Raw genomic sequence first — 25164 nt, forward strand, 5'->3', positions numbered from 1 at the left:
CTCTGATACACGGAGTGACAAATCCTAATCTCAATATATGCCAACTCAACAAACACCATCGGAGACACCTGTAGAGCATCTTTATAATCACCCAGTTACGTTGTGACGTTTGATAGCACACAAGGTGTTCCTCGGTATTCGGGAGTTGCATAATCTCATAGTCTGAGGAACATGATAAGTCATGAAGAAAGCAATAGCAATAAACTAAACGATCATAGTGCTAAGCTAACGGATGGGTCTTGTCCATCACATCATTCTGTAATGATGTGATCACGTTCATCAAATGACAACACATGTCTATGGCTAGGAAACTTAACTATCTTTGATAAACAAGCTAGTCAAGTAGAGGCATACTAGGGACACTCTGTTTGTCTATGTATTCACACATGTACTAAGTTTTCGGTTAATACAATTCTAGCATGAATAATAAACATTTGTCATGATATAAGGAAATATAAATAACAACTTTATTATTGCCTCTAGGGCATATTTCCTTCAAACACCACAGCTTCCACACCACGCCTCGCATCGCCACACAGAGCAGCACTCCTCCCCCTTCCCGTCGACGAGCAAATGGCTGAGAGGTTCCCTGGCGACGGCGAACGGCTTCGGCCGCCGCCATCTCCAAGATCCGGAGGTGCGCCTCCTCTACGAGGCCGAGTATCCGGCGCCCCCGGACATGCGTGTGCCGGGGGCGTGGAGGCTGAGCGCCGGCGGTTTCCCGGTGCCACTGGTGCCCGAAGGGGCGGCACGGCGGGCCGAGATCGTCCGCATCCGCCCGTCCCTGCCGCCGGAGCAGCGGAACGCGCCGAGGTACGCCACCGACAGCCATACGATGTGGACCATGTACTTCGCGCGTCGCCGCGAAGAACAGATCGCCTCCGCCAACGGCGTCATCCCCAGCGGCCGCCTCAATGCCGACGGGAGGCGCGAGTGGTGGGGCGTGCCAGGCCGCACGCTCGAGGCCGTCCTCGACCACATCGAGACCGGCAACGTGACGCGCCTCGAGTACCCGCCGCGGTCGTCCTTCTCTCGCCACCGTGGCAGCTCCTGGACGCCGCGACGAATGGAGCCGGGGACGTCCTCGTTGTCGGGCTCCGGCTGTTGGGTAACGTAGTAATTTCAAAAATTTCGTACGCACACGCAAGATCATGGTGATGCATAGCAACGAGAGGGGAGAGTGTTGTCCACGTACCCTCGTAGACCGAAAGCGGAAGCGTTAACACAACGCGGTTGATGTAGTCGTACGTCTTCACGATCCGACCGATCAAGTACCGAACGCACGGCACCTCCGAGTTCAGCACACGTTCAGCTCGATGACGTCCCTCGAACTCTGATCCAGCGGAGTGTTGAGGGTGAGTTTCGTCAGCACGACGGCGTGGTGACAATGATGATGTTCTACCGACGCAGGGCTTCGCCTAAGCACCGCTACGATATTATCGAGGTGTAATATGGTGGAGGGGGCACCGCACACGGCTAAGAGATCAATGATCAATTGTGTGTCCAGAGGTGCCCCCCTGCCCCCGTATATAAAGGAGCACGGGGGGGTTCGGCCGGCCAAAGGGGAGAGGCGCGCCAGGAGGAGTCCTACTTCTACCGGGAGTAGGACTCCCCCCCTTTTCCATGTTGGACTAGGAGAGAGAGGGGGAAGAGGTGGAGGGGAGGAAGGAAAGGGGGGCGCCACCCCCCTCTCCTTGTCCTATTCGGACTGGGGGGAGGGGCGTGCGGCCCTGCCCTGGCCTCCTCTCCTCTCTTCCACCTAGGCCCACAAAGGCCCATTAAGTTACCGGGGGGTTCCGGTAACCTCCCGGTACTTCCGATATCCAAACATAGGCTTCCAATATATCAATCTTTATGTCTCGACCATTTCAAGACTCCTCGTTATGTCTGTGATCACATCTGGGACTCCGAACAACCTTCGGTACATCAAAACATATAAACTCATAATGTAACTGTCATCGTAACGTTAAGCGTGCGGACCCTATGGATTCGAGAACTATGTACACATGACCGAGACACCTCTCCGGTCAATAACCAATAGCGGAACCTGGATGCTCATATTGGCTCCCACATATTCTACGAAGATCTTTATCGGTCAGACCGCATAACAACATACGTTGTTCCCTTTGTCATCGGTATGTTACTTGCCCGAGATTTGATCGTCGGTATCTCGATACCTAGTTCAATCTCGTTACCGGCAAGTCTCTTTACTCGTTCCATAATACATCATCCCGCAACTAACTCATTAGTTACAATGCTTGCAAGGCTTATAGTGATGTGTATTACTGAGTGGGCCCAGAGATACCTCTCCGACAATCGGAGTGACAAATTCTAATCTCGAAATACGCCAACCCAACAAGTACCTTTGGAGACACCTGTACAGCACCTTTATAATCACCCAATTACGTTGTGACGTTTGGTAGCACACAAAGTGTTCCTCCGGTAAACGGGAGTTGCATAATCTCATAGTCATAGGAACATGTATAAGTCATGAAGAAAGCAATAGCAACATACTAAACGATCGAGTGCTAAGCTAACGGAATGGGTCAAGTCAATCACATCATTCTCCTAATGATGTGATCCCATTAATCAAATGACAACTCATGTCTATGGCTAGGAAACATAACCATCTTTGATCAACGAGCTAGTCAAGTAGAGGCATACTAGTGACACTCTGTTTGTCTATGTATTCACACAAGTATTATGTTTCCGGTTAATACAATTCTAGCATGAATAATAAACATTTATCATGATATAAGGAAATAAATAATAACTTTATTATTGCCTCTAGGGCATATTTCCTTCAGTCTCCCACTTGCACTAGAGTCAATAATCCAGATTACACTGTAATGATTCTTACACCCATGGAGTCTTGGTGCTGATCATGTTTTGCTCGTGGAAGAGGCTTAGTCAACGGGTCTGCAACATTCAGATCCGTATGTATCTTGCAAATTTCTATGTCTCCCACCTGGACTAAATCCCGGATGGAATTGAAGCGTCTTTTGATGTGCTTGGTTCTTTTGTGAAATTTGGATTCCTTTGCTAAGGCAATTGCACCAGTATTGTTACAAAAGATTTTCATTGGACCCGATGCACTAGGTATGACACCTAGATCGGATATGAACTCCTTCATCCAGACTCCTTCATTTGCTGCTTCCGAAGCAGCTATGTACTCCGCTTCACACGTAGATCCCGCCACGACACTTTGTTTAGAACTGCACCAACTGACGCTCCACCGTTCAATGTAAACACGTATCCAGTTTGCGATTTAGAATCGCCCGGATCAGTGTCAAAGCTTGCATCAACGTAACCATTTACGATGAGCTCTTTGTCACCTCCATAAACGAGAAACATATCCTTAGTCCTTTTCAGGTATTTCAGGATGTTCTTAACTGCTGTCCAGTGATCCACTCCTGGATTACTTTGGTACCTCCCTGCTAAACTTATAGCAAGGCACACATCAGGTCTGGTACATAGCATTGCATACATGATAGAGCCTATGGCTGAAGCATAGGGAACATCTTTCATCTTCTCTCTATCTTCTGCAGTGGTCGGGCATTGAGTCTTACTCAATCTCACACCTTGTAATACAGGCAAGAACCCTTTCTTTGCTTGATCCATTTTGAACTTCTTCAAAACTTTGTCAAGGTATGTGCTTTGTGAAAGTCCAATTAAGCGTCTTGATCTATCTCTATAGATCTTGATGCCCAATATATATGCAGCTTCACCGAGGTCTTTCATTGAAAAACTCTTATTCAAGTATCCCTTTATGCTATCCAGAAATTCTATATCATTTCCAATTAGCAATATGTCATCCACATATAATATCAGAAATGCTACTAAGCTCCCACTCAATTTCTTGTAAATACAGGCTTCTCCAAAAGTCTGTATAAAACCAAATGCTTTGATCACACTATCAAAGCGTTTATTCCAACTCCGAGAGGCTTGCACGAGTCCATAAATGGATCGCTGGAGCTTGCACACTTTGTTAGCTCCCTTTGGATCGACAAAACCTTCCGGTTGCATCATATACAACTCTTCTTCCAGAAATCCATTCAGGAATGCAGTTTTGACATCCATTTGCCAAATTTCATAATCATAAAATGCGGCAATTGCGAACATGATTCGGACAGACTTGAGCATCGCTACGGGTGAGAAGGTCTCATCGTAGTCAATACCTTGAACTTGTCGAAAACCTTTCGCAACAAGTCGAGCTTTATAGACAGTAACATTACCGTCAGCGTCAGTCTTCTTCTTGAAGATCCATTTATTTTCAATGGCTTGCCGATCATCGGGCAAGTCAACCAAAGTCCATACTCTGTTCTCATACATGGATCCCATCTCGGATTTCATGGCCTCAAGTCATTTTGCGGAATCTGGGCTCACCATCGCTTCTTCATAGTTCGTAGGTTCGTCATGGTCTAGTAACATAACCTCCAGAACAGGATTACCATACCACTCTGGTGCGGATCTTAATCTGGTTGACCTACGAGGTTCAGTAATAACTTGATCTGAAGTTTCATGATCATTATCATTAACTTCTTCACTAATTGGTGTAGGTGTCGTGGAAACTGGTTTCTGTGATGATCTACTTTCCAATAAGGGAGCAGGTACAGTTACCTCATCAAGTTCTACTTTCCTCCCACTCACTTCTTTCGAGAGAAACTCCTTCTCTAGAAAGGATCCATTCTTAGCAACGAATGTCTTGCCTTCGGATCTGTGATAGAAGGTGTACCCAACAGTCTCCTTTGGGTATCCTATGAAGACACATTTCTCCGATTTAGGTTCGAGCTTATCAGGTTGAAGTTTCTTCACCTAAGCATCGCAACCCCAAACTTTAAGAAACGAAAACTTTGGTTTCTTGCCAAACCATAGTTCATAAGGCGTCGTCTCAACGGATTTCGATGGTGCCCTATTTAGAGTGAATGCAGCCGTCTCTAAAGCATGACCCCAAAACGATAGCGGTAAATCAGTAAGAGACATCATAGATCGCACCATATCTAGTAAAGTACGATTACGACGTTCGGACACACCATTACGTTGTGGTGTTCCGGGTGGCGTGAGTTGCGAAACTATTCCGCATTGTTTCAAATGTAGGCCAAACTCGTAACTCAAATATTCTCCTCCACGATCTGATCGTAGAAACTTTATTTTCTTGTTACGATGATTTTCAACTTCGCTCTGAAATTCTTTGAACCTTTCAAATGTTTCAGACTTATGTTTCATTAAGTAGATATACCCATATCGTCTGCTCAAATCATCTGTGAAGGTGAGAAAATAACGATATCCGCCACGAGCCTCAATATTCATCGGACCACATACATCTGTATGTATGATTTCCAACAAATTAGTTGCTCTCTCCATAATTTCGGAGAACGGTGTTTTAGTCATCTTGCCCATGAGACACGGTTCGCAAGTACCAAGTGATTCATAATCAAGTGATTCCAAAAGTCCATCATTATGGAGTTTCTTCATGCGCTTTACATCGATATGACCTAAACGGCAGTGCCACAAATAAGTTGCACTGTCATTATCAACTCTGCATTTTTTGGCTTCGACATTATGAATATGTGTGTCACTACTACTGAGATTCATTAAAAATAGACCACTCTTCAAGGGTGCATGACCATAAAAGATATTACTCATATAAATAGAACAACCATTATTCTCTGATTTAAATGAATAACCGTCTCGCATCAAACAAGATCCAGATATATTGTTCATGCTCAACGCTGGCACCAAATAATCAATTATTTAGGTCTAATACTAATCCCGAAGGTAGATGTAGAGGTAGCGTGCCGACGGCGATCACATCAACTTTGGAACCGTTTCCCACGCGCATCGTCACCTCGTCCTTGGCCAGTGTTCGCTTAATCCGTAGTCCCTGTTTTGAGTTGCAAATATTAGCAATAGAACCAGTATCAAATACCCAGGTGCTACTGCGAGCTCTGGTAAGGTACACATCAATAACATGTATATCACATATACCTTTGTTCACCTTGCCATCCTTCTTATCCGCCAAATACTTGGGGCAGTTCCGCTTCCAGTGACCAGTCTGCTTGTAGTAGAAGCACTCAGTCTCAGGCTTAGGTCCAGATTTGGGTTTCTTCTCCTGAACAGCAACTTGCTTGTTGTTCTTCTTGAAATTCCCCTTCTTCTTCCCTTTGCCCTTTTTCTTGAAACTAGTGGTCTTATTGACCATCAACACTTGATGCTCCTTTTTGATTTCTACCTCCGCTGCCTTTAGTATTGCGAAGAGCTCGGGAATTGTCTTATTCATCCCTTGCATGTTATAGTTCATCACGAAGCTCTTGTAGCTTGGTGGCAGTGATTGAAGAATTATGTCAATGACGCTATCATCCGGAAGATTAACTCCCAGTTGAATCAAGTGATTGTTATACCCAGACATTTTGAGTATATGCTCACTGACAGAACTATTCTCTTCCATCTTGCAGCTGTAGAACTTATTGGAGACTTCATATCTCTCAATCCGGGCATTTGCTTGAAATATTAACTTCAACTTCTGGAACATCTCATATGCTCCATGACGTTCAAAACGTCGTTGAAGACCCGGTTCTAAGCCGTAAAGCATGGCACACTAAACTATCGAGTAGTCATCAGCTTTGCTCTGCCAGACGTTCATAACCTGTGGTGTTGCTCTTGCAGCAGGCCTGGCACCCAGCGGTGCTTCCAGGACGTAATTCTTCTGTGCAGCAATGAGGATAATCCTCAAGTTACGGACCCAGTCCGTATAATTGCTACCATCATCTTTCAACTTTGCTTTCTCAAGGAACGCATTAAAATTCAACAGAACAATAGCACGGGCCATCTATCTACAATTAACATAGACAAGCAAGATACTATCAGGTACTAAGTTCATGATAAATTTAAGTTCTATTAATCATATTACTTAAGAACTCCCACTTAGATAGACATCCCTCTAATCATCTAAGTGATTACGTGATCCAAATCAACTAAACCATAACCGATCATCACGTGAAATGGAGTAGTTTTCAATGGTGAACATCACTATGTTGATCATATCTACTATATGATTCACGCTCGACCTTTCGGTCTCAGTGTTCCGAGGCCATATCTGCATATGCTAGGCTCGTCAAGTTTAACCTGAGTATTCTGCGTGTGCAAAACTGGGTTGCACCCGTTGTAGATGGACGTAGAGCTTATCACACCCGATCATCACGTGGTGTCTGGGCATGACGAACTTTGGCAACGGTGCATACTAAGGGAGAACACTTTTATCTTGAAATTTAGTGAGAGATCATCTTATAATGCTACCGTCAATCAAAGCAAGATAAGATGCATAAAAGATAAACATCACATGCAATCAATATAAGTGATATGATATGGCCATCATCATCTTGTGCTTGTGATCTCCATCTCCGAAGCACCGTCATGATCACCATCGTCACCGGCCCGACACCTTGATCTCCATCGTAGCATCGTTGTCATCTCGCCAACTATTGCTTCTACGACTATCGCTACCGCTTAGTGATAAAGTAAAACAATTACATGGCGATTGCATTGCATACAATAAAGCGACAACCATATGGCTCCTGCCAGTTGCCGATAACTCGGTTACAAAACATGATCATCTCATACAATAAAATTCAGCATCATGTCTTGACCATATCACATCACAACATGCCCTGCAAAAACAAGTTAGACGTCCTCTACTTTGTTGTTGCAAGTTTTACGTGGCTGCTACGGGCTTAGCAAGAACCGTTCTTACCTACGCATCAAAACCACAACGATAGTTTGTCAAGTTGGTGTTGTTTTAACCTTCGCAAGGACCGGGCGTAGCCACACTCGGTTCAACTAAAGTGAGAGAGACAGACACCCGCCAGTCACCTTTAAGCAACGAGTGCTCGCAACGGTGAAACCAGTCTCCCATAAGCTACGCGTAATGTCGGTCCGGGCCGCTTCATCTCACAATACCGCTGAACCAAAATATGACATGCTGGTAAGCAGTATGACTTATATCGCCCACAACTCACTTGTGTTCTACTCGTGCATATAACATCAACGCATAAAACCAGGCTCGGATGCCACTGTTGGGTAACGTAGTAATTTCAAAATTTTCCTACGCACACGCAAGATCATGGTGATGCATAGCAACGAGAGGGGAGAGTGTTGTCCACGTACCCTCGTAGACCGAAAGCGGAAGCGTTAACACAACGCGGTTGATTTAGTCGTACGTCTTCACGATCCGACCGATCAAGTACCGAACGCACGGCACCTCCGAGTTCAGCACATGTTCAGCTCGATGATGTCCCTCAAACTCCGATCCAGCCGAGTGTTGAGGGAGAGTTTCGTCAGCACGACGGCGCGGTGACAATGATGATTTTCTACCGACGCAGGGCTTCGCCTAAGCACCGCTACGATATTATCGAGGTGTAATATGGTGGAGGGGGGCACCGCACACGGCTAAGAGATCAATGATCAATTGTGTGTCCAGAGGTGCCCCCCTGCCCCCGTATATAAAGGAGCAAGGGGGGGGTTCGGCCGGCCAAAGGGGAGAGGCGCGCCAGGAGGAGTCCTACTCCTACCGGGAGTAGGACTCCCCCCTTTTCCATGTTGGACTAGGAGAGAGAGGGGGAAGAGGTGGAGGGGAGGAAGGAAAGGGGGGCGCCGCCCCCCTCTCCTTGTCCTATTCGGACTGGGGGGAGGGGCGTGCGGCCCTGCCCTGGCCTCCTCTCCTCTCTTCCAACTAGGCCCACTAAGGCCCATTAAGTTACCGGGGGGTTCCGGTAACCTCCTGGTACTCCGGAAAAATCCCGATTTCACCCGGAACACTTCCGATATCCAAACATAGGCTTCCAATATATCAATCTTTATGTCTCGACCATTTCAAGACTCCTCGTTATGTCCGTGATCACATCCGGGACTCCGAACAACCTTCGGTACATCAAAACATATAAACTCATAATGTAACTGTCATCGTAACGTTAAGCGTGCGGACCCTACGGGTTCGATAACTATGTAGACATGACCGAGACACCTCTCCGGTCAATAACCAATAGCGGAACCTGGATGCTCATATTGGCTCCCACATATTCTACGAAGATCTTTATCGGTCAGACCGCATAACAACATACGTTTTTCCTTTGTCATCGGTATGTTACTTGCCCGAGATTCGATCGTCGGTATCTCGATACCTAGTTCAATCTCGTTACCGGCAAGTCTCTTTACTCGTTCCGTAATACATCATCCCGCAACTAACTCATTAGTTACAATACTTGCAAGGCTTATAGTGATGTGTATTACTGAGTGGGCCCAGAGATAGCTCTCCAACAATCGGAGTGACAAATTCTAATCTCGAAATACGCCAACCCAACAAGTACCTTTGGAGACACCTGTAGAGCACCTTTATAATCACCCAGTTACGTTGTGACGTTTGGTAGCACACAAAGTGTTCCTCCGGTAAACGGGAGTTGCATAATCTCATAGTCATAGGAACATGTATAAGTGATGAAGAAAGCAATAGCAACATACTAAACGATCGAGTGCTAAGTTAACGGAATGGGTCAAGTCAATCAAATCATTCTCCTAATGATGTGATCCCGTTAATCAAATGACAACTCATGTCTATGGCTAGGAAACATAACCATCTTTGATCAACGAGCTAGTCAAGTAGAGGCATACTAGTGACACTCTGTTTGTCTATGTATTTACACAAGTATTATGTTTCCGGTTAATACAATTCTAGCATGAATAATAAACATTTATCATGATATAAGGAAATAAATAATAACTTTATTATTGCCTCTAGGGCATATTTCCTTCACCGGCTCGCTCTCCTTCGGCTCGACGATGCTCGCCCCGTCAAGCCGGAGCCGGAGGAGACGCCGCTCGGGCACCGCACCCGCAACGGCGCCCTCGTCATCAATGAGGGTGCCCGCCCCTCCCCGCGCTCCCTCCGCCTGCTCCGGTCGAAGCCCAAGCCGGGCCTGTAGCCGGAGCACGCCGGCATGGTGGCCTCCGACAACGAGGCCGCCCTAAAATGGGCGAAGGAGGACTACCTCCGTGAGTAGGTGCGCCGCCAGCGCCGAGCATACAAGGAGCTCTAGGCCCGGCGCCGCGGGCACGAGGAGGGCGACGTCATCGTCCTCGACAGCGACGAGGAGGACGAGGTCGGGCCGTCCAGCGCCCCACCGCGTGTCGGTGACCCTGGCCAGGGGTGGAGCAGGGACGGCGGCGACTCCGGCGGGGCGCGCGACGATAATGACGACGACGGCGGCGGCGGCGGTGGCGACTACACCCGTTTCTACATGCTTCTCGGCATGTAGAAGGCAGCAGCGGGCTCCGGCGGGCGGCCGCAGCGGCGTAGTAGCACTAGTAGAAAAAGGGCCTATTGTCTCGGTTCATAAGGCCCATTTGTCCCAGTTCTCGAACCGGGACTACAGGGTCGTTACTAAAGCCCAAGGCCTTTAGTCCCGGTTCTTACACGAACCGGGACAGATGGGCCTCCAGGTGGCTGGTGCTGGGAGCCCAGGCAGGAGGGCCTTTGGTCCCGGTTGGTGGCACCAACCGGGACCAAAAGGCATCCACGCGTCAGCTGTTCAGGGGCTAGGGTTTTTGTATTTTTTTTCTGAAAGGGGGGGATTTGGGGGTTTTGTATGGTTAATTAAGGTGTTTCATATATTGTGTTATTTAGCTAATTAATTAATAGAGAGAAGTGCCCTCTCTTATCTCCGTGCTTGGTCGATGCTACGTACTATACGTATAGAGAGGCCCTCGACACGCTAGCTAGTAAGCAAATGAAGGAAACCATTAAGTATAGAAGTTCGTCATGCATTCCAAGAGAAGTGATCGACCTCTCCTTCTCCGAGAGATTGGTCGAACAACAAGTTTTCGTATTATCTATCCGACGCTACTGGCTACATACATATACAATATGTAAGATCTCTTACAACCCCCTAGCATCTGAACTCAAGTTCCAAATGGTATTCTCCGGCTTTATTGATGACGTGGTCAAGAAAGAATCCCGCCAATTCCTCTTGAATTGCTTTCATGCGATCTTCTGGTAGGAGTTCATTCCGCATCTGCCACGTCTAATTTGAAGAAGGGGGTTAATACATATATATGAATGAAACTCAACAAAAATGATGGTGTAATAAAATGAAATTGTGAATATTATTGCTTACGCACTTCATATTGTCTTTTAGAGTAGCCCCGCTTATCTTTGCAAGTCGCATTGTAGATGAACTCGCACACGTAGTATCCACAGTAATCATTCCCTTGTTAATGTCCCAAGCACTTTACGAGAAATAGAGGTCAATCAAACTGATAATGAAGCATTATAAATGGCATTGATGAAAGTAGCTAGAATCAACGGGAGATGCGCGGAAGTAGCTAGCTAGTAGTACTTACTTTCGGGTATGCATATCGCAGCTCCCCCGGCAGTCCCGGAGCTTCTGCGGTGAACTTTTTCCAAACCCTGCAAGACAAAGAAAATAATTATTACTTGAGATATCACGAAATGAACAAAAAGTTGCCGATATGGTGCGATAATGATCGATTGAACTTACTTGTTGAGAATTTTAGTCATGTCCTCATATGTCTTGGGATCTTTTCGTCTCGAGTGTAAAACGATTACTAGTCCCAGCTCAAGCTTAATCTCCAGGAGAATATAGTGGAAGTTGCGCACGCATGCATAACTCATCAATTAATTACATTAGTATAACCTCGAGTAATAAGGGAAACCGAATATGCACAAGACAGTAACACTCACTTGAAGTTGTAAGGAAAGAGTATTTTATCTTTGTTTTGATTTATTACCAACGATTTGAGCAAGTTGGCCTCGGCTTCTTTGGCATTCTTTTTAACCGTAAATTCATCTATGAGATTTGTGTTAATGAACCCAATATCATAATCATTTCTGCTTTTCTGCACTCGACGATCTTCAATCTGCATAATATAGTGAGGATAATTATAAATACATGCAATGAAAGAGCTGAGCTATATATAGAGACTTAATGACAGAAGTAGTACTTACAGACAGTAGCAAGTGACTGTTAATTTATCGAGGTCCTTTTGATTGTAAAACTGGAAGAACTCCTCAAATGGAATAGACAACAGATCAATTCCAACGAGTTCGTGCTCCTCTTTAACTCTCATCATCAAAGTATTCATCCCCCCCCCCCCCAGACTCTCTGCAGGTTTCCATGTACCAATCATGCAATCTTCGCATCATCGTTGTTAGAGATTTTTTATCTTTAACGAGAGGCTTCCCGTAATGGTATTTGTGTTCGTCCACCTACAAGAAATCTTAATGTACATCGTCGGGCAGGTAATCTCCAAGATTGGTATAACCGGGCACCATCCTCGGATCATTAGCGACGATATCGCTAGAAACCTTGAGCGGGGGGCACGATTGGTTCGCTTGTTCGCCAAGCTGGGCAACTTTTTTCCCAGCTCGTCGTTCTGCTAACCTTCGATCGCTGATAGTACTTCCCGACCGCTCCGCTTTGATATATACCTTTCCAGTAATGCGCTCATAGTTGGTTTTCGGCGGAGACTTTGGTGGTTTCCTCAGGGCATCCAAAGTGTGCTTCGCTTTCACCGGATCTACCTTCTCCTCCGGAGGTGGATGTTTCTTTGCTTTCACCCCTTCAAAGAAGTTCGTCACTTCGGCTCGCACGATCTTCGCGTTTTCCTCCGGGGTCCTCTCGTATGGTAACTTCTCTGGAGTCTTCAAAGAAGGACCAAATCTGTATTGCCTCCCGCCTCTTGCTGTACTGCTAGACGCCGGAGCAGACGGAGCGGCTGCGGCTATCTTCTTTCCTTGCTTACGAGGCAGAGGAGAAGGACTACGACGCATCAGAGCAGCCGGAGCGGCGGCGGGTCTCTTCCGCCCTTGCTGACGAGGTAGAGAAGGAGGAGGCTGGCTGCTCGGGCGCGCCGGCGCAGGCGGAGAAGGAGGCAGAGTGCCGCCACGCGCCGGAGAAGGAGGCTGAGTGCCCTGATCACTTGCCGGAGGAGGAGGCGGAGTGCCCTGACTCGCCGGAGGAGGAGGCGGAGGCGTCCAGTTCGGAAGGTTGATGAGCTCCTTCCGCCATAGGCATGGAGTCTTCAGAGAAGAACCCAGCCGAGTCTCCCCTTCACCGGTAGGGTGGTCAAGCTCGAGGTCCTCAAATCCCTCCATTATTTCGTCCACCGTCACCCTAGCATATCCTTCTGGAATCGGGTGGCAGTGAAAAGTTGCGCCGGGTTCAGTAGGTCGAACAGAGCCGACAACCGCCTTGACTTTGAAGTTCTGCCATTGCGTCATAAGGTGGCAATCTTGAGACTCCGTGATAGCATCCACGGGGTAGCTAGCAGGAGTCGTCAAGACATGCTCCAGCTGAAGCAGCTTGGTGGAAGCCACGATGCTTCTCCGCTGAGATGGCGGGGTGGCTTCGGGGGAAGCTTCGGCAAGTCGTTTGCTGTGATTTGCTTCTCGTTCCTCTATCGCTTGTACCCTTGCGTGCAGCGCCTGCAGTTGGGTATGCTCCACTTTCTTCCTCCTCTCCTGCCATTTGTAACCGCCTGCGTCCGGAAACCCAGCCTTCCACGGAACGGAGCCTGGCATGCCTCGTGTCCGTCCAGGGTGCTCAGGATTCCCGAGGGCCATTGTGAGCTCGTTGTTCTCTCTGTCTGGAACGAACGTCCCTTGCTGCGCTGCCTCGATATACTCCTGAAGCCTCTTGATGGGTATTCGCAGTTGCTCGTTCGTCCAAACGCACTTCCCTGATACAGGGTCCAAGGTTCCGCCAACCCCAAAGAACCAAGTCCGGCAACGGTCTGGCCAGTTCAATGTCTTTGGTTCGACCCCTTTATCAATCAGGTCATTCTCAGCCTTGGCCCACAACGGTCGGGCTTTGAGGTAGCCACCTAACCCCGTGCGATGGTGATGCTTCTTCTTCGCAGAATTTTTCTTGTTTTTCGCTGACATCCTCTTACTCTTGTCCAATGTCTTGTGGGCCACAAATGCGGGCCAGTGATCTCTGATCCTCTCATACTGGCCGGTGAATTCTGGTGTCTTTTCTTTGTCGACAAACGATGTTTTCAGCTCATTCTTCCACCTCCTGAATAGTTCTGCCATCTTCTTAAGAGCATGAGACTTGATCAATTGCTCTTTAACTGGCTTCTCCGGATCCTCCTCTGGCGGTAGGGTGAAATTTGCCTTCAGCGCGGTCCAAAGATCATCTTTCTGCATATCGTCGACATAAGACACCTCAGGGTCTTCATTCTTAGGTTTTAACCATTGGTGGATACTGATCAGGATCTTGTCCCAAACAAGAACCCCGCACTGAGCAGCAAATGCTTCCTTTGTCCGGATGGGTTCAATCGGCATGCCATCGTGCGCGATTGCTGTGATCTCAAACCTTTCATCTGAGCGCAACTTTTTCTCCGGGCCTCGTCTCTTTACCGAAGTTGTGCTCGATCCGGAGGGCTAGAAAAAAGAAGAAAGACGAGAGTTAATTAATATGTGTACATACAAAAACAATGAATGCAACAATTAGCTAGTCAGCATAGGCTTAACTAATATATATACCTGGCCGGACTCGGTTCGGTCACCGGAGCCGTCATCACAGTCTCCTTCTTGCACCGGCATTGGGTCACCGGAGCCGTCATCACGGTCTCCTTCTTGCACCGGCATTGGGTCACCGGAGCCATCATAATCATAGCCTGCTTCTTCACCCTGTCCTTCCAGACCATCGGTGTCATTGAGAAATGACAAGACGGCATCACTTCCTTGTGCGATTATGTCCCCCAACACCGCTTATGTTGCTTCGTCTCGGGGGTGCTCCATAGTTTCTGCAAATATTTACAACATGGCAATTATTATTCAAACATGGCAGATGGATATATTAGTGGCAAACGTAGAACTAGCTAGCTAATCACAATAAGGAATCATATTAGTGGCCTCGACGCTGCTTCTCTAAGGTTTGGGGTGGCCTCGGCAACGCTTCAAGGGTTTGGGGTGGCCTCGACAACGCTTCAAGGGTTTGGGGGGGCCTCGACGACAACGCTCTTTTAACTTGGTAAATTTGGGTGGCCTCGAGAGAGTTTGTCGGGTAGGGGCGCGGCGGGAGTGGGTAGGAGACCGACATTGTTTTTCAAGGGTTTGGGTGTCCTCGAGAGTTTTGGTCGAGCGACAGGGCCGGGGGGTGCTCCCGTGGTATTAGTTATCACGGTCGAGTGGGGGTATATATATCGACCGCCCATCATGTCGAACTTATATTGGAACGGAGTTCCCGATAAAAATTAAGAAGAGGAAGTAGAAGATAAAAAAAGAGGAGAAGAAGAAAAAAAAAAGGAGAAGAAGAAAAAATAGACTCTATTTTTTTCTTCTTATCCTCTTTTTTTTCTTCTTCTTCCTCTTCTTATTTTTTTCTCCTCTCCTTCCTCTCCTCTTCTTCTCTTCTTCTTCTCCTTCTTTCTCTTCTTATTTTTTTTCTCCTCTTCTTCTCTTTTTTCTCCCCTTTTTCCTCTCCTTCTTTTTCTTCCCTTCTTCCTTCTTCCCAGATAAAACTTTTCTAAAAATGTAACTTTTGTATAATATAAAAGTTTTTCTTATTCTTCCTTCTTCCTTTCTTCCTAGCTAGATATATAAAACTTTTCTAAAAACTGTTATCGGGGAGGGGGTATATCGACCTCCCCTCATGTCAAAGTTATCGGGGAGGGGGTATATCGACCCCCCCTCATGTTGAAATTATTGGGGAGGGGGTATATCGACCCCCACCCCCCTCATCATGCATATATAGCTACCACATACATATATACATTTAAAAAAATTACATATATGCAACAAAAACATTAATACACATATGAACAAAATACATATATGAACAAAAACATGCTCTGAACAAAAAAATTAATCTAATAAATCTAATAAGAAATTAATCTAATAAAAAACATGCTCTGAACTTACATATGGCCACATACATACAAATATACATTTTATATATATGAACAAAAAATTAATCTAATACAAAATAAAAAACAGAGCCGGACCGGCGTGGCGGCTCACAGCGGGGGCGTCTGGCGATGGCGACGGCGTGGGAGGCGAGGGCGCCGGCGCGCGGGGGCGGGCCGTGGGCAGGGGCCGGCGCGGCGACGGTGTGGTCGGGGGCAGGGGCTCGGGCGCGGGGCAGGGGCCGGCGCGGCGACGGTGTGGTCAGGGGCAGGGCGGCGCGGCAACGGCGTCGGAGGTAGGGCGGCGCGGCGACGGCGTCTGCGTCGGAGGCAGGGCGATGACGGCGGCGAGGAGCAGCGCTGGGGCGTCGGGCACGAACTCACGATGAAATTGTGAAAAATTCCTAAGTCCTGCTTATATACCCAGAGCATTGGTCCCGGTTCATGGCACCAACCGGGACCAATGCACTCTTTAGTCCCGGTTGGTGCCACCAACCGTGACCAAAGGTCAGTTTTCTGGCACCAACCGGGACTAAAGGGGGGGCATTGGTCCCGGTTGGTGCCACGAACTGGAACCAATGCACCCCTTTAGTCCCGGTTGGTGGCACCAACCGGGACCAAAGACCCTGTGCTGCCCGCGTCGCGGCCAAAACTTTAGTCCCACCTCGCTAGTTGAGAGCTCTCGAGAGTGGTTTATAAGCGCTCCTGCGCCAACCCTCTCAAGCTCCTCTCAACTGCAGGCTTTCGGGCCTAATTTGTCACGATGTGCTTGTGGGCCTACTGGGCCTCCTGCGGGCCTGAATCCTGGCCCATGGTTGGGTTTCTAGTCGTATTCAGGCCGTGGTGGCCCAGTAGGTGGCACTTTTTTCATTTTTTTTTGTTGATTTATTTATTTTATTTTGTGTCTACTTACAAGAAAAAATTATTGTTCCTATTTTTATTTATTTTATTAAAGTTTATTTATTTTACTTTTATAAAGTTTATTTTGTTTCTACTTCTTTATTTTATTAAAGTTTATTTTATTTTATTTTATTTCTACTTATTTATTGTATTAAATTTTAGTATATTTTATTTTGTTTCTACTTATTTATTTTATTAAAGTATATTTTATTTTATTTTGTTTCTAATTATTTCTTTTATTAAATTTTAATTTAATTTATTTTGTTTCTACTTATTTGTTAAAGTTTATTTTGTTTCTTTCTGCTTTTCATGTTTTGAGCGGAAAATACTTTGATAATTTCAGTGTCATGAATTTTATATAATTTTAGTTAAAAAATACTAGAGGATTATAAAAGCTTTTTAGTTCATTCCTTTTGCTATTAGAGTTTTACAAAAGTTTTTTTGTTAATTTTTTTTGTATGGTATTATCATTTGATCCACATAGCATGTGTAAGAAAGTAGAGAGGGTTACGGCAAAAACTGGATGCACTTCGTGTACAAAACGGACAATCTCTTTTGAAGTATTAGGGTTTCATACGGAAACTCATGTGTTACAAAGGGATTTCATTTTTTTAGCTTATTTGAACTCCAGACTTTTTCTGTGTTCAAAATGCACCATTCAAAGCCACATCATCAATTTTCAACCCTTTCTGACTTCATTTGTTATTTTTCATGGATTTACTGATTATTTTGAGTTATAAGAACCTGAAATTGAAGGCAACATATAGCTCTCATGAATAGATAAGTGACCACATTAATAGAAGTTCATCATCACATTAAAACCAAAGTACATACATAGTTCTCATTGAACAACATATAGCTCTCGAGAGCATGTAATTAAACCATACATTGAAATTATGTAAAACATTTCAATGCAACAACAAATGCGATCATAATGGCAACCAAGGTAACAATTGATCCAACGGCATAATGATACCAAGCCTCGGATGAATGGCATATTTTCTAATCTTTCTAATCTTCAACCGCATTGCATCCATCTTGATCTTGTGATCATCGACGACATCCGCAACATGCAACTCCAATATCATCTTCTCCTCCTCAATTTTTTTATTTTTTCCTTCAAGTAATTGTTTTCTTCTTCAACTAAATTTAACCTCTCGACAATAGGGTCGGTTGAAATTTCCGGTTCAACCACCGCCTAGATAAATAAAATCTATGTCACGTTGGTCGGCATAATTGTCATAAACAATAAATGAACCAAATAGTTATAAAAAGATAATATATACCACATCCGAATCATAGACAAGACGAGGGCCGACGGGGGCGGATACCAAAACCATCGCACTATATAATAACAAGGAATAATAAAAGTAAGAAAATTAGACAAGTATCTATCTGAAGTAAGAATTTTTTATTTCAGAAAGAAGATAAGAACAAGAGGCTCACCACGGTGGTGCTGGCGACGAGATCGGCGCGGGCAATCGACGGCGGTGAAGACGGGGACGGGACATGACGGACCGCTAAACCTAGACAAATCTCGGGGAAAATGGAGCTCGGAGGTCGAGTTTCGAGAGGAGAAAGATTAACTAGTGTGGTTCAGACATTTCATCGAACACCTCATGTGCATAGGAGGTGAGCCAGAGCATCCAAATGCCCTTCCCTCGCCGGCCAAAAAAAACAGAGCATTGTGGAGTGCTCTGCTGTGGCGATGGGGTATATATGGGCAACTCATTTGTCCCGGTTCGTGGCTGGAACCGGGACCAATGCCAAGCCTTCTGTCCCGGTTCGTGGCTCGAACCGGGACCAATGGTTGTGGGCCAGGAGTGAGGCCCATTGGTCCCGGTTCGTGCCTAGAACCGGGACAAATGGGTCCATACGAATCGGGACCAATGCCCACGAGGCCCCGGCCGGCCCCCTGGGCTCACGAACCGGGACGAATGCCCCCATGGGTCCCGGTTCGTGACTGAACCGGGACTAATGGGCTGGCCAGGCCCGAACCAAAGCCCTGTTTTCTATTAGTGTAGGCTAGGCTAGGCTAGGCGTAGTTGTTCTCTGTTTTTTTGTACAAATCTGAATGAAATCGCCGTGTTTGTCGTGTTTGTGCAAATTTGAATCGAATCGCCGACTTTGTGCCATGTTTGCGCCGATTTGGGGGGCGACCTGGGGACGGTGACCGGAAACACAATCGCCCCCACGCCTAAAAGATATGCTAGTTCGGTCCCAGACGGCGCTTTTTCGGCGTCCTAAGGGGCCGAACGGCCGGAGATGCTCTTAAGCAACGCATAAAAGATTAGAGACAGGATTACTGTAAAGTGCCCACAAAGTCAAAGTTGTTTAGCAAGGTACTCACCTACGTCCTTTGGCCAACGGAGGAAAAAGTATATTTTTTATTCCTTAACTCTTTTAAAAGTATAGAATTGGTCCCTCAACTCCCAAACTAGTAAAACTTGGTCCATAAACTTCTCAAGCCGGGTAAGTTTAGCCCCAATAGCACTTTGGAAGCTTTTTGTCCGACTTTGACACGGTTTTGTGTGGGACCCACCTGCCAGCTGTTGGAAAAATGAAATAAAAGCACTAAAAAATTATTGTGGCTGTACGGATCGCCAGCGTTGCCACCCTCACCCTAGCTAGCTGAACCCACGTGTATTAGAGCATCTCCAGCCGTTGAGCCTCCCAGGAGGCATTTTTTTGTCGCCTGGGCGGCTGCCGGCGAAGATTTTGGCCCGGGGATGAAAATCTTCCCCGCCGTGTCCACCCCCAAGCCGCCCTGTCCTTCCAGCAGCGTGTCCTCGCCGCCTCCGCTGGCCGCTGCTGCCCCCGCCCGCTATGGCCGCCGCTACTCGCGCTCGCGCCCCCGCGCCCACTCGCGTCCGTGGCCGCGCCACCCCTCGCGCACGTGGCCGCGCCCGCGCGCGCCCGTGCCTGGCCGTCGCCCGTGCCTGGTCATCGCCCGCTCGCGCCTGCGCCCTGCTGCTCCCGCCCTGGCCGCCCGTGGAGCGCGCGAAGGAGCTGCCGCCGCCCTTGCCCCGGAGCTCGGCTGGGCGAGCACTGGCCCGAGGGCCGCCGCCCCGGTGTCGGCGTCTGCGACCGCGCCGCCGACGTGACAGGGACGGCGTTCTGCGACGGCGCTGGTGCCGGCTTCTTGCGGGAGGAGGTGGAGGAGATCTTGGGTGTGGTCGGGCGACCACTTCCTCCCTTGACGCCAGTGGCCGGATGCCATCCATGCAGCCTCGACGAGGACTGGAGGCGCCGTGGCGGCCGGCAAGGCGAGCTGGAGAGGAGGCATGCGCGCGACGGAAGGAGGAAAAGGTGGGGAGGGAGAGAGACAAAAAGGTGGGGGAGAGAGAAGATATGTCACTGCAGGTGGGGACGCGCCTGTAAAACGGCGAAATTAGCCCTCCAGGTGCCCACCGGGTTCCTGGGTTTGTTTTTTTTATCAATCAAAGACAGTAGGAGAGGCTCCTACTGACATTTTTCATTCATTTTCACACCAAATACATTTGTAGGGGTACACAGACACACCCAAGGGGATATCCTCTGACCCTACATCCTCATCCTCCAATCACATGGTGAGGGGGTGATAAGAAGAAGCAGTACGTTACAACTAGAACAAAGTTACTCTTATACAATGGAGTTTACAAAACTTTCCACGAACCCCACTAAGGAGGGTTTGATTCTATGAGCTAGAAGAGCAAAATCCGTCTTAAACCTTTTCTTCCAAGAGGGGAGCGAGTTGGGGATACTCCTGAATATTTTATCATTGCGTTCCTTCCAGATTGCCCACGCCGCCGTCATAAAGATCTCCATAAACATGGGCTGGGTCCAGTTTTCCTTTCCTTGATGGATTTTGACCAGACGGTCACCCGGGTCACCAAATTGCACCCCGATCTCTCCCCAGCATTCAGCACTAAACGGACAGTCAAAAAATAGATGCTCCACTGTTTCCTCTTCCCCATTGCCACACAGGGCACAGTTGGTTCCATCCGCAACGTTCCAGTGTCGTCTTCTCAGCATGTTTTTAGTGTTAGCGCGATCAGCTGCGACCAACGACGTGAAAACTTTGATTTTCATTGTACATTTAGATTTCCAAATCCATCGAAAGGCATCATCCGCAGTCACATTTCTGAAGTAGTAGGCATAAAACTGTCGAGATGAGTATTTGGCTCCCCATACGCAAGACCACACGTCGTTTTCCCCACTGGCGGGGTGCGTGTACGCTGTCAGTTCCTGTAACGACCTTGCTATACGTACGACAGACTGCCTGTCCAACACTGTACGATTAGAGCCAAATCATACATAATTCAGTTTGTGGGCCATAGTAGTTAGAGATGCGTTGCTCTCTGGTCGTACGGGTCGGATGTGAAAATCATCGTACGTAGAGCAGTTTTGTTCCTGTAACTCCCGTAGTTCATCTCTTGCTTCGAGGGAGAGGGGGAGGAAGAACTCATCTTGCAGGTTGGTCATCGCAAGAAAGTCATCTACCGAAGAGTCCTCCTCTCTGACAAACGAAAAAGCCCTGGGATGAGAAATTTCCAGCGGTTGTTCGAGCCATAGATCCTTCCAGAAGAGGACGGTGGAACCATCTCCGACAGTCACCTGGGTGATCCCACGGTATGTATTGCTGAGGTTCATCACATCCCGCCACCAAAATGACCCGCAGGGCTCGGCCGCATGCGGGATTTTACCATCATAGTACCTGGACCAGATAAGTTCACACCAGGGCGTATCTTTTTTGTTGTAGAAGCTGTGTAGGAATTTCATCAGCAATCCTTGGTTTTGGACTTTTATGTCAAGGATTCCGAGGCCTCCACGTGATTTCGGTCTGCACACTAGGTCCCATGCAGCCAGCGAGTTGCAGGACTCCTGGGTTTGGGTTGGGGCTGCCGGCGCCGATTTTTGCTTCATCCGGCGAAAAAGGAGACTTTAAGGGCACGAGTGGGAAGATTTTTATCCGCCGGCGAGCAAAAACGTGCTTGGGGGGCTTTCTGGGGGGCCGGCTGGAGATGCTCTTACTAGTGGCATGCCATGCTGGTGTGCATGCATGCGTGGTGAGCATGTGCTGTACGTGGTGTGCCTGCGTGTCAGCGTTGTTCCTCTACCGATGGTGCAGACCGAATCTCATCTGGTGTTTTTTGTCTATCTTTTATATTGTACGTCCTTATTTACTCAACTCTCTCAACTTTTGGTCAAAACCCAGGCGACTTGTCATGTTTTGGTCAAAAACCATGTTCACGTTAGACAAAAACCATCAAAAGCGGTATGAGGGATGAAAGTTACCCGGTTTGAGAAGTTGAGGGACCATGATTTGCTGGTTTTGAAGTTGAGAGATCATTTCTATACTTTCGAGACAATTGAGGGGCGAAAAATATACTTTTCCCTATTTATAAGCACACTACGTGCTTGATGTTGCTCATATTTCTTATTTATTTTTGCGGGGCTTGATGTTGCTTATCTGATCAAGGAATATTGACTAGACGAGGTAGGCCACGGCGGCTGCCATGTAGTCCTTCCATTTTATAATGTAGGACGTTTTTTTATAGTAATATTTTTATTAGCCCCACCTGCAAAAAAAATATTTTTATTAGCCCAATTTGTCTCGTAATTATTCTGTAATGAACACTATTCTTTTTTCACTATCTCATAAAATAGCAGAGTGCCTGCCTTGCATCAAAAAAGAAAAGAATTACTTTATCTATATTATTGTCACTCAAACAGATGTATCTAATACTGAAATACGTCTCGATACATTCATTTGAGCGACATATAATTTGAGTCGGAGTTAGTAGAAAAAACCATAGACAAAGTGATGAACAAAAATTTACATTATCTCTTGGAGTTGTAGATTTATTTTATGATATACATTTTACATCATCTGTTGGAGTTAGAGATTTAAAAACTTATTTTTTGGTGATGTAAATTTTATTCGTAGCATAATATATTTTACATCGTACATTGGTGATGCTCTAAACCGTGAATAAATACACCGTAGAGAAAGTGATGAATAGAATTATAGTACTATTATTACATGCATTCACCGAATTAAAGGCCGGTCTATTATTGGCCGCAGGGCGCGTAGAACGGCAGCCTGAAGAACCCGAGCTGATTCTTCTCCATGTCGAACTCCAGCAGGAAGTTCTCCATCTGGAACCCTCCGATGAGCACCGCCGGCGCCCTGCCGTCTCCGGCCTTCACTCCCTTCATCTCCACGAACGCAAGGCACGCTGTCCCCGGCTCCACGTTCAGCATCGAGCCACCCCCGAACATCGTCCAGTTCTTCCCGCCGTCCAGCGTCAACGTCACGCCCGGCACGAAATAGCCGCCCCGCCCGCTGATCAGCGTCCCTGAATCGTAGCACAGCTCGAACGGAGCCACGGGCTTCACCACGCGCGCCACGGGCCAGCCGTGCTGACTCTGCGCCACTACGGCCTTGGCGAACGCGTCCACGAACGGGCGGTACACATCGCGGCGTAGCGAGGTGTAGGGCACCGTCGTGCTGAGCAGCACACCGCCGGTGGCGAGCGCGCTGTCCGGGACTGACACACGCGTGTTGTCCATGGTGATGGACTTGACCAAGACGCTGTACGCCGGGTTGCCATTCCTTTGGACCAGCGGCGTGTAATCCAGCGACTGCGTCCAGTCGACCTCCGATTGCGAGTGGATGTGGAGCGGGCCGCCGCCGAAGATGGCCACGCCGTCGCCGCCGCGGGGGAGGCAGAGCAGGAACTTGTTGGCGACCTTCTGCGCGGACGCCACCTGCGCCGGCAGCGCCAGGCCGGAACCCGCGAGCCCGGCCACGCCCGTGGAGCCACGGGGCAGGGACGCCAGCAGCGTCTCCGGCGCGCACGCCGCCACTGCCATGACGTTCACCTGGCTCACCGGGTTACTCCCGTCGGTGGTGTTGGCCACGAACCTGGTACGGTCGAGGCTCCCGGAGGCGCACACGCCGGTGACCGGGTTGTACGTGTACGCCGTGCACGTGCCGTCCTTGCGCCTCTCCTGCTCACAGCCTGGCTCGTGGCAGCCGGGGACGGGGTAGGCGTTGGCAAGGCGGCAGGTGGGGAACGTGCAGGGGAACTTGGCCGGCAGATGGCCGGGCTGGCACGTGGACCAGACGAGCGGGCCGGCGATGTCGACGACGAGGTTGGCGCCGTTGTGGAACGGGAGCGTGTAGAGGGAGGTGGCGGGGTCCTTGGTCACCGGAACAAGCACCGGCAGACGCTGGCTCGACGCCGGCCAGGCCAGTGAGGCTGCCAGGACGAGGAGGGCTACCAGTGCCATCTTCCTTGCGCCAACGGTCGATCAGGTGGGGCTGTCGGTTGGTTTCTGGAACTGCATGTCTGGATTCTGGATCGACGTGTCTCTTTATATGCTGGGTTCCGGAGCATATATGTGCGATCTCTGCACACCGGATTTAATGGCGATCTCCGTGGACTCGACGGTCACCGTTGTGCTGCTCATAGTTAAATTCTTGTCCTATGTGGCGTAGTACACAGGACAGGAAGATCAAAATGCATGCGCGCGAGTCATGTACAGTGTGCCTGCAAAAACTATTTAAGACCAAGTCGCCATTGTAACTAATATCCCTCATGCTCCCTTCTCCATGCATTCACGGAAAAAGTCCAAAACAAATCTTGAACTCCTAGAGGAAAACTAAATCAAACCCTGAAGTTTCAATCCCTGAAATCAGCACATCAAACTCTCCGATCCCGATCTATTTTGAACCTTGAGAGTGTTTTGCTGGTATTCTCTGACGTGGCAAGTCAAACCAGGTTCGGCCCATTAGAGCAGTCGGTCGCGCGCCCGCTCTGCTATGGTTTCTTTCCTTTGGGTTTTCTTTACTTTTCTTCGGTTTTCCTTTTCCTTCGTTATATTTTTTTCTCACTAGTTTTCTTTGGTTTTTTCCTTTGGGTTTTCTTTACTTTTCTTTGATTTTCCTTTTTACCTTCGTTATATTTTGTTTTCTCACTAGTTTTCTTTGGTTTTTCTTTCTTTGTTATGCTTTTGGTTTCCTTTTGTTTCTTTCTTCAATTTTTCATAGCTTTTTTTTTCTTTTCTTTTTGTTTCTTTGTCGGTTTTAACTGATTTTTCTTACACATGTCTAATTTTTCTCAGTACTTAAGTACATTTCACGCACATGAAACATTTTTCTGATACATTTTTGACATTTTTCAAACACATTATGTACTTTTTTTAAAACACATTTTTTCAAAAAATTTAATACATGGTAACGTTTTGCCAAATAAACGTTTAATATTTTCTAAATGACAATAAACATGGATGCTAAAAACATGACAATAATGTTTTTGCAAAACTATACAAACATTTTTTGCATTGTTTAATATG

At 47.5% G+C, this 25164-nt stretch overlaps 1 protein-coding gene across 1 annotated transcript; it reads right to left on the reverse strand.

Annotated features, from left to right (window-relative positions):
* Positions 1–22875: 22875 nt before the first annotated feature.
* On the reverse strand, positions 22876–24099 carry LOC123075538 (chitinase CLP-like). Its single transcript, XM_044498120.1, has one exon. It carries the CDS (start codon positions 24097–24099, stop codon positions 22876–22878), a length of 1224 nt encoding a protein of 407 aa, XP_044354055.1.
* Positions 24100–25164: the final 1065 nt, after the last annotated feature.

Source organism: Triticum aestivum, chromosome 3D (assembly GCF_018294505.1).
Source record: "Triticum aestivum cultivar Chinese Spring chromosome 3D, IWGSC CS RefSeq v2.1, whole genome shotgun sequence".
Classification (NCBI taxonomy): domain Eukaryota; kingdom Viridiplantae; phylum Streptophyta; class Magnoliopsida; order Poales; family Poaceae; genus Triticum; species Triticum aestivum.

Bases quoted from the DNA above. Each gene is read 5' to 3' on its own strand.
- LOC123075538 (XM_044498120.1), bottom strand. From the start codon at position 24,099: ATGGCACTGGTAGCCCTCCTCGTCCTGGCAGCCTCACTGGCCTGGCCG.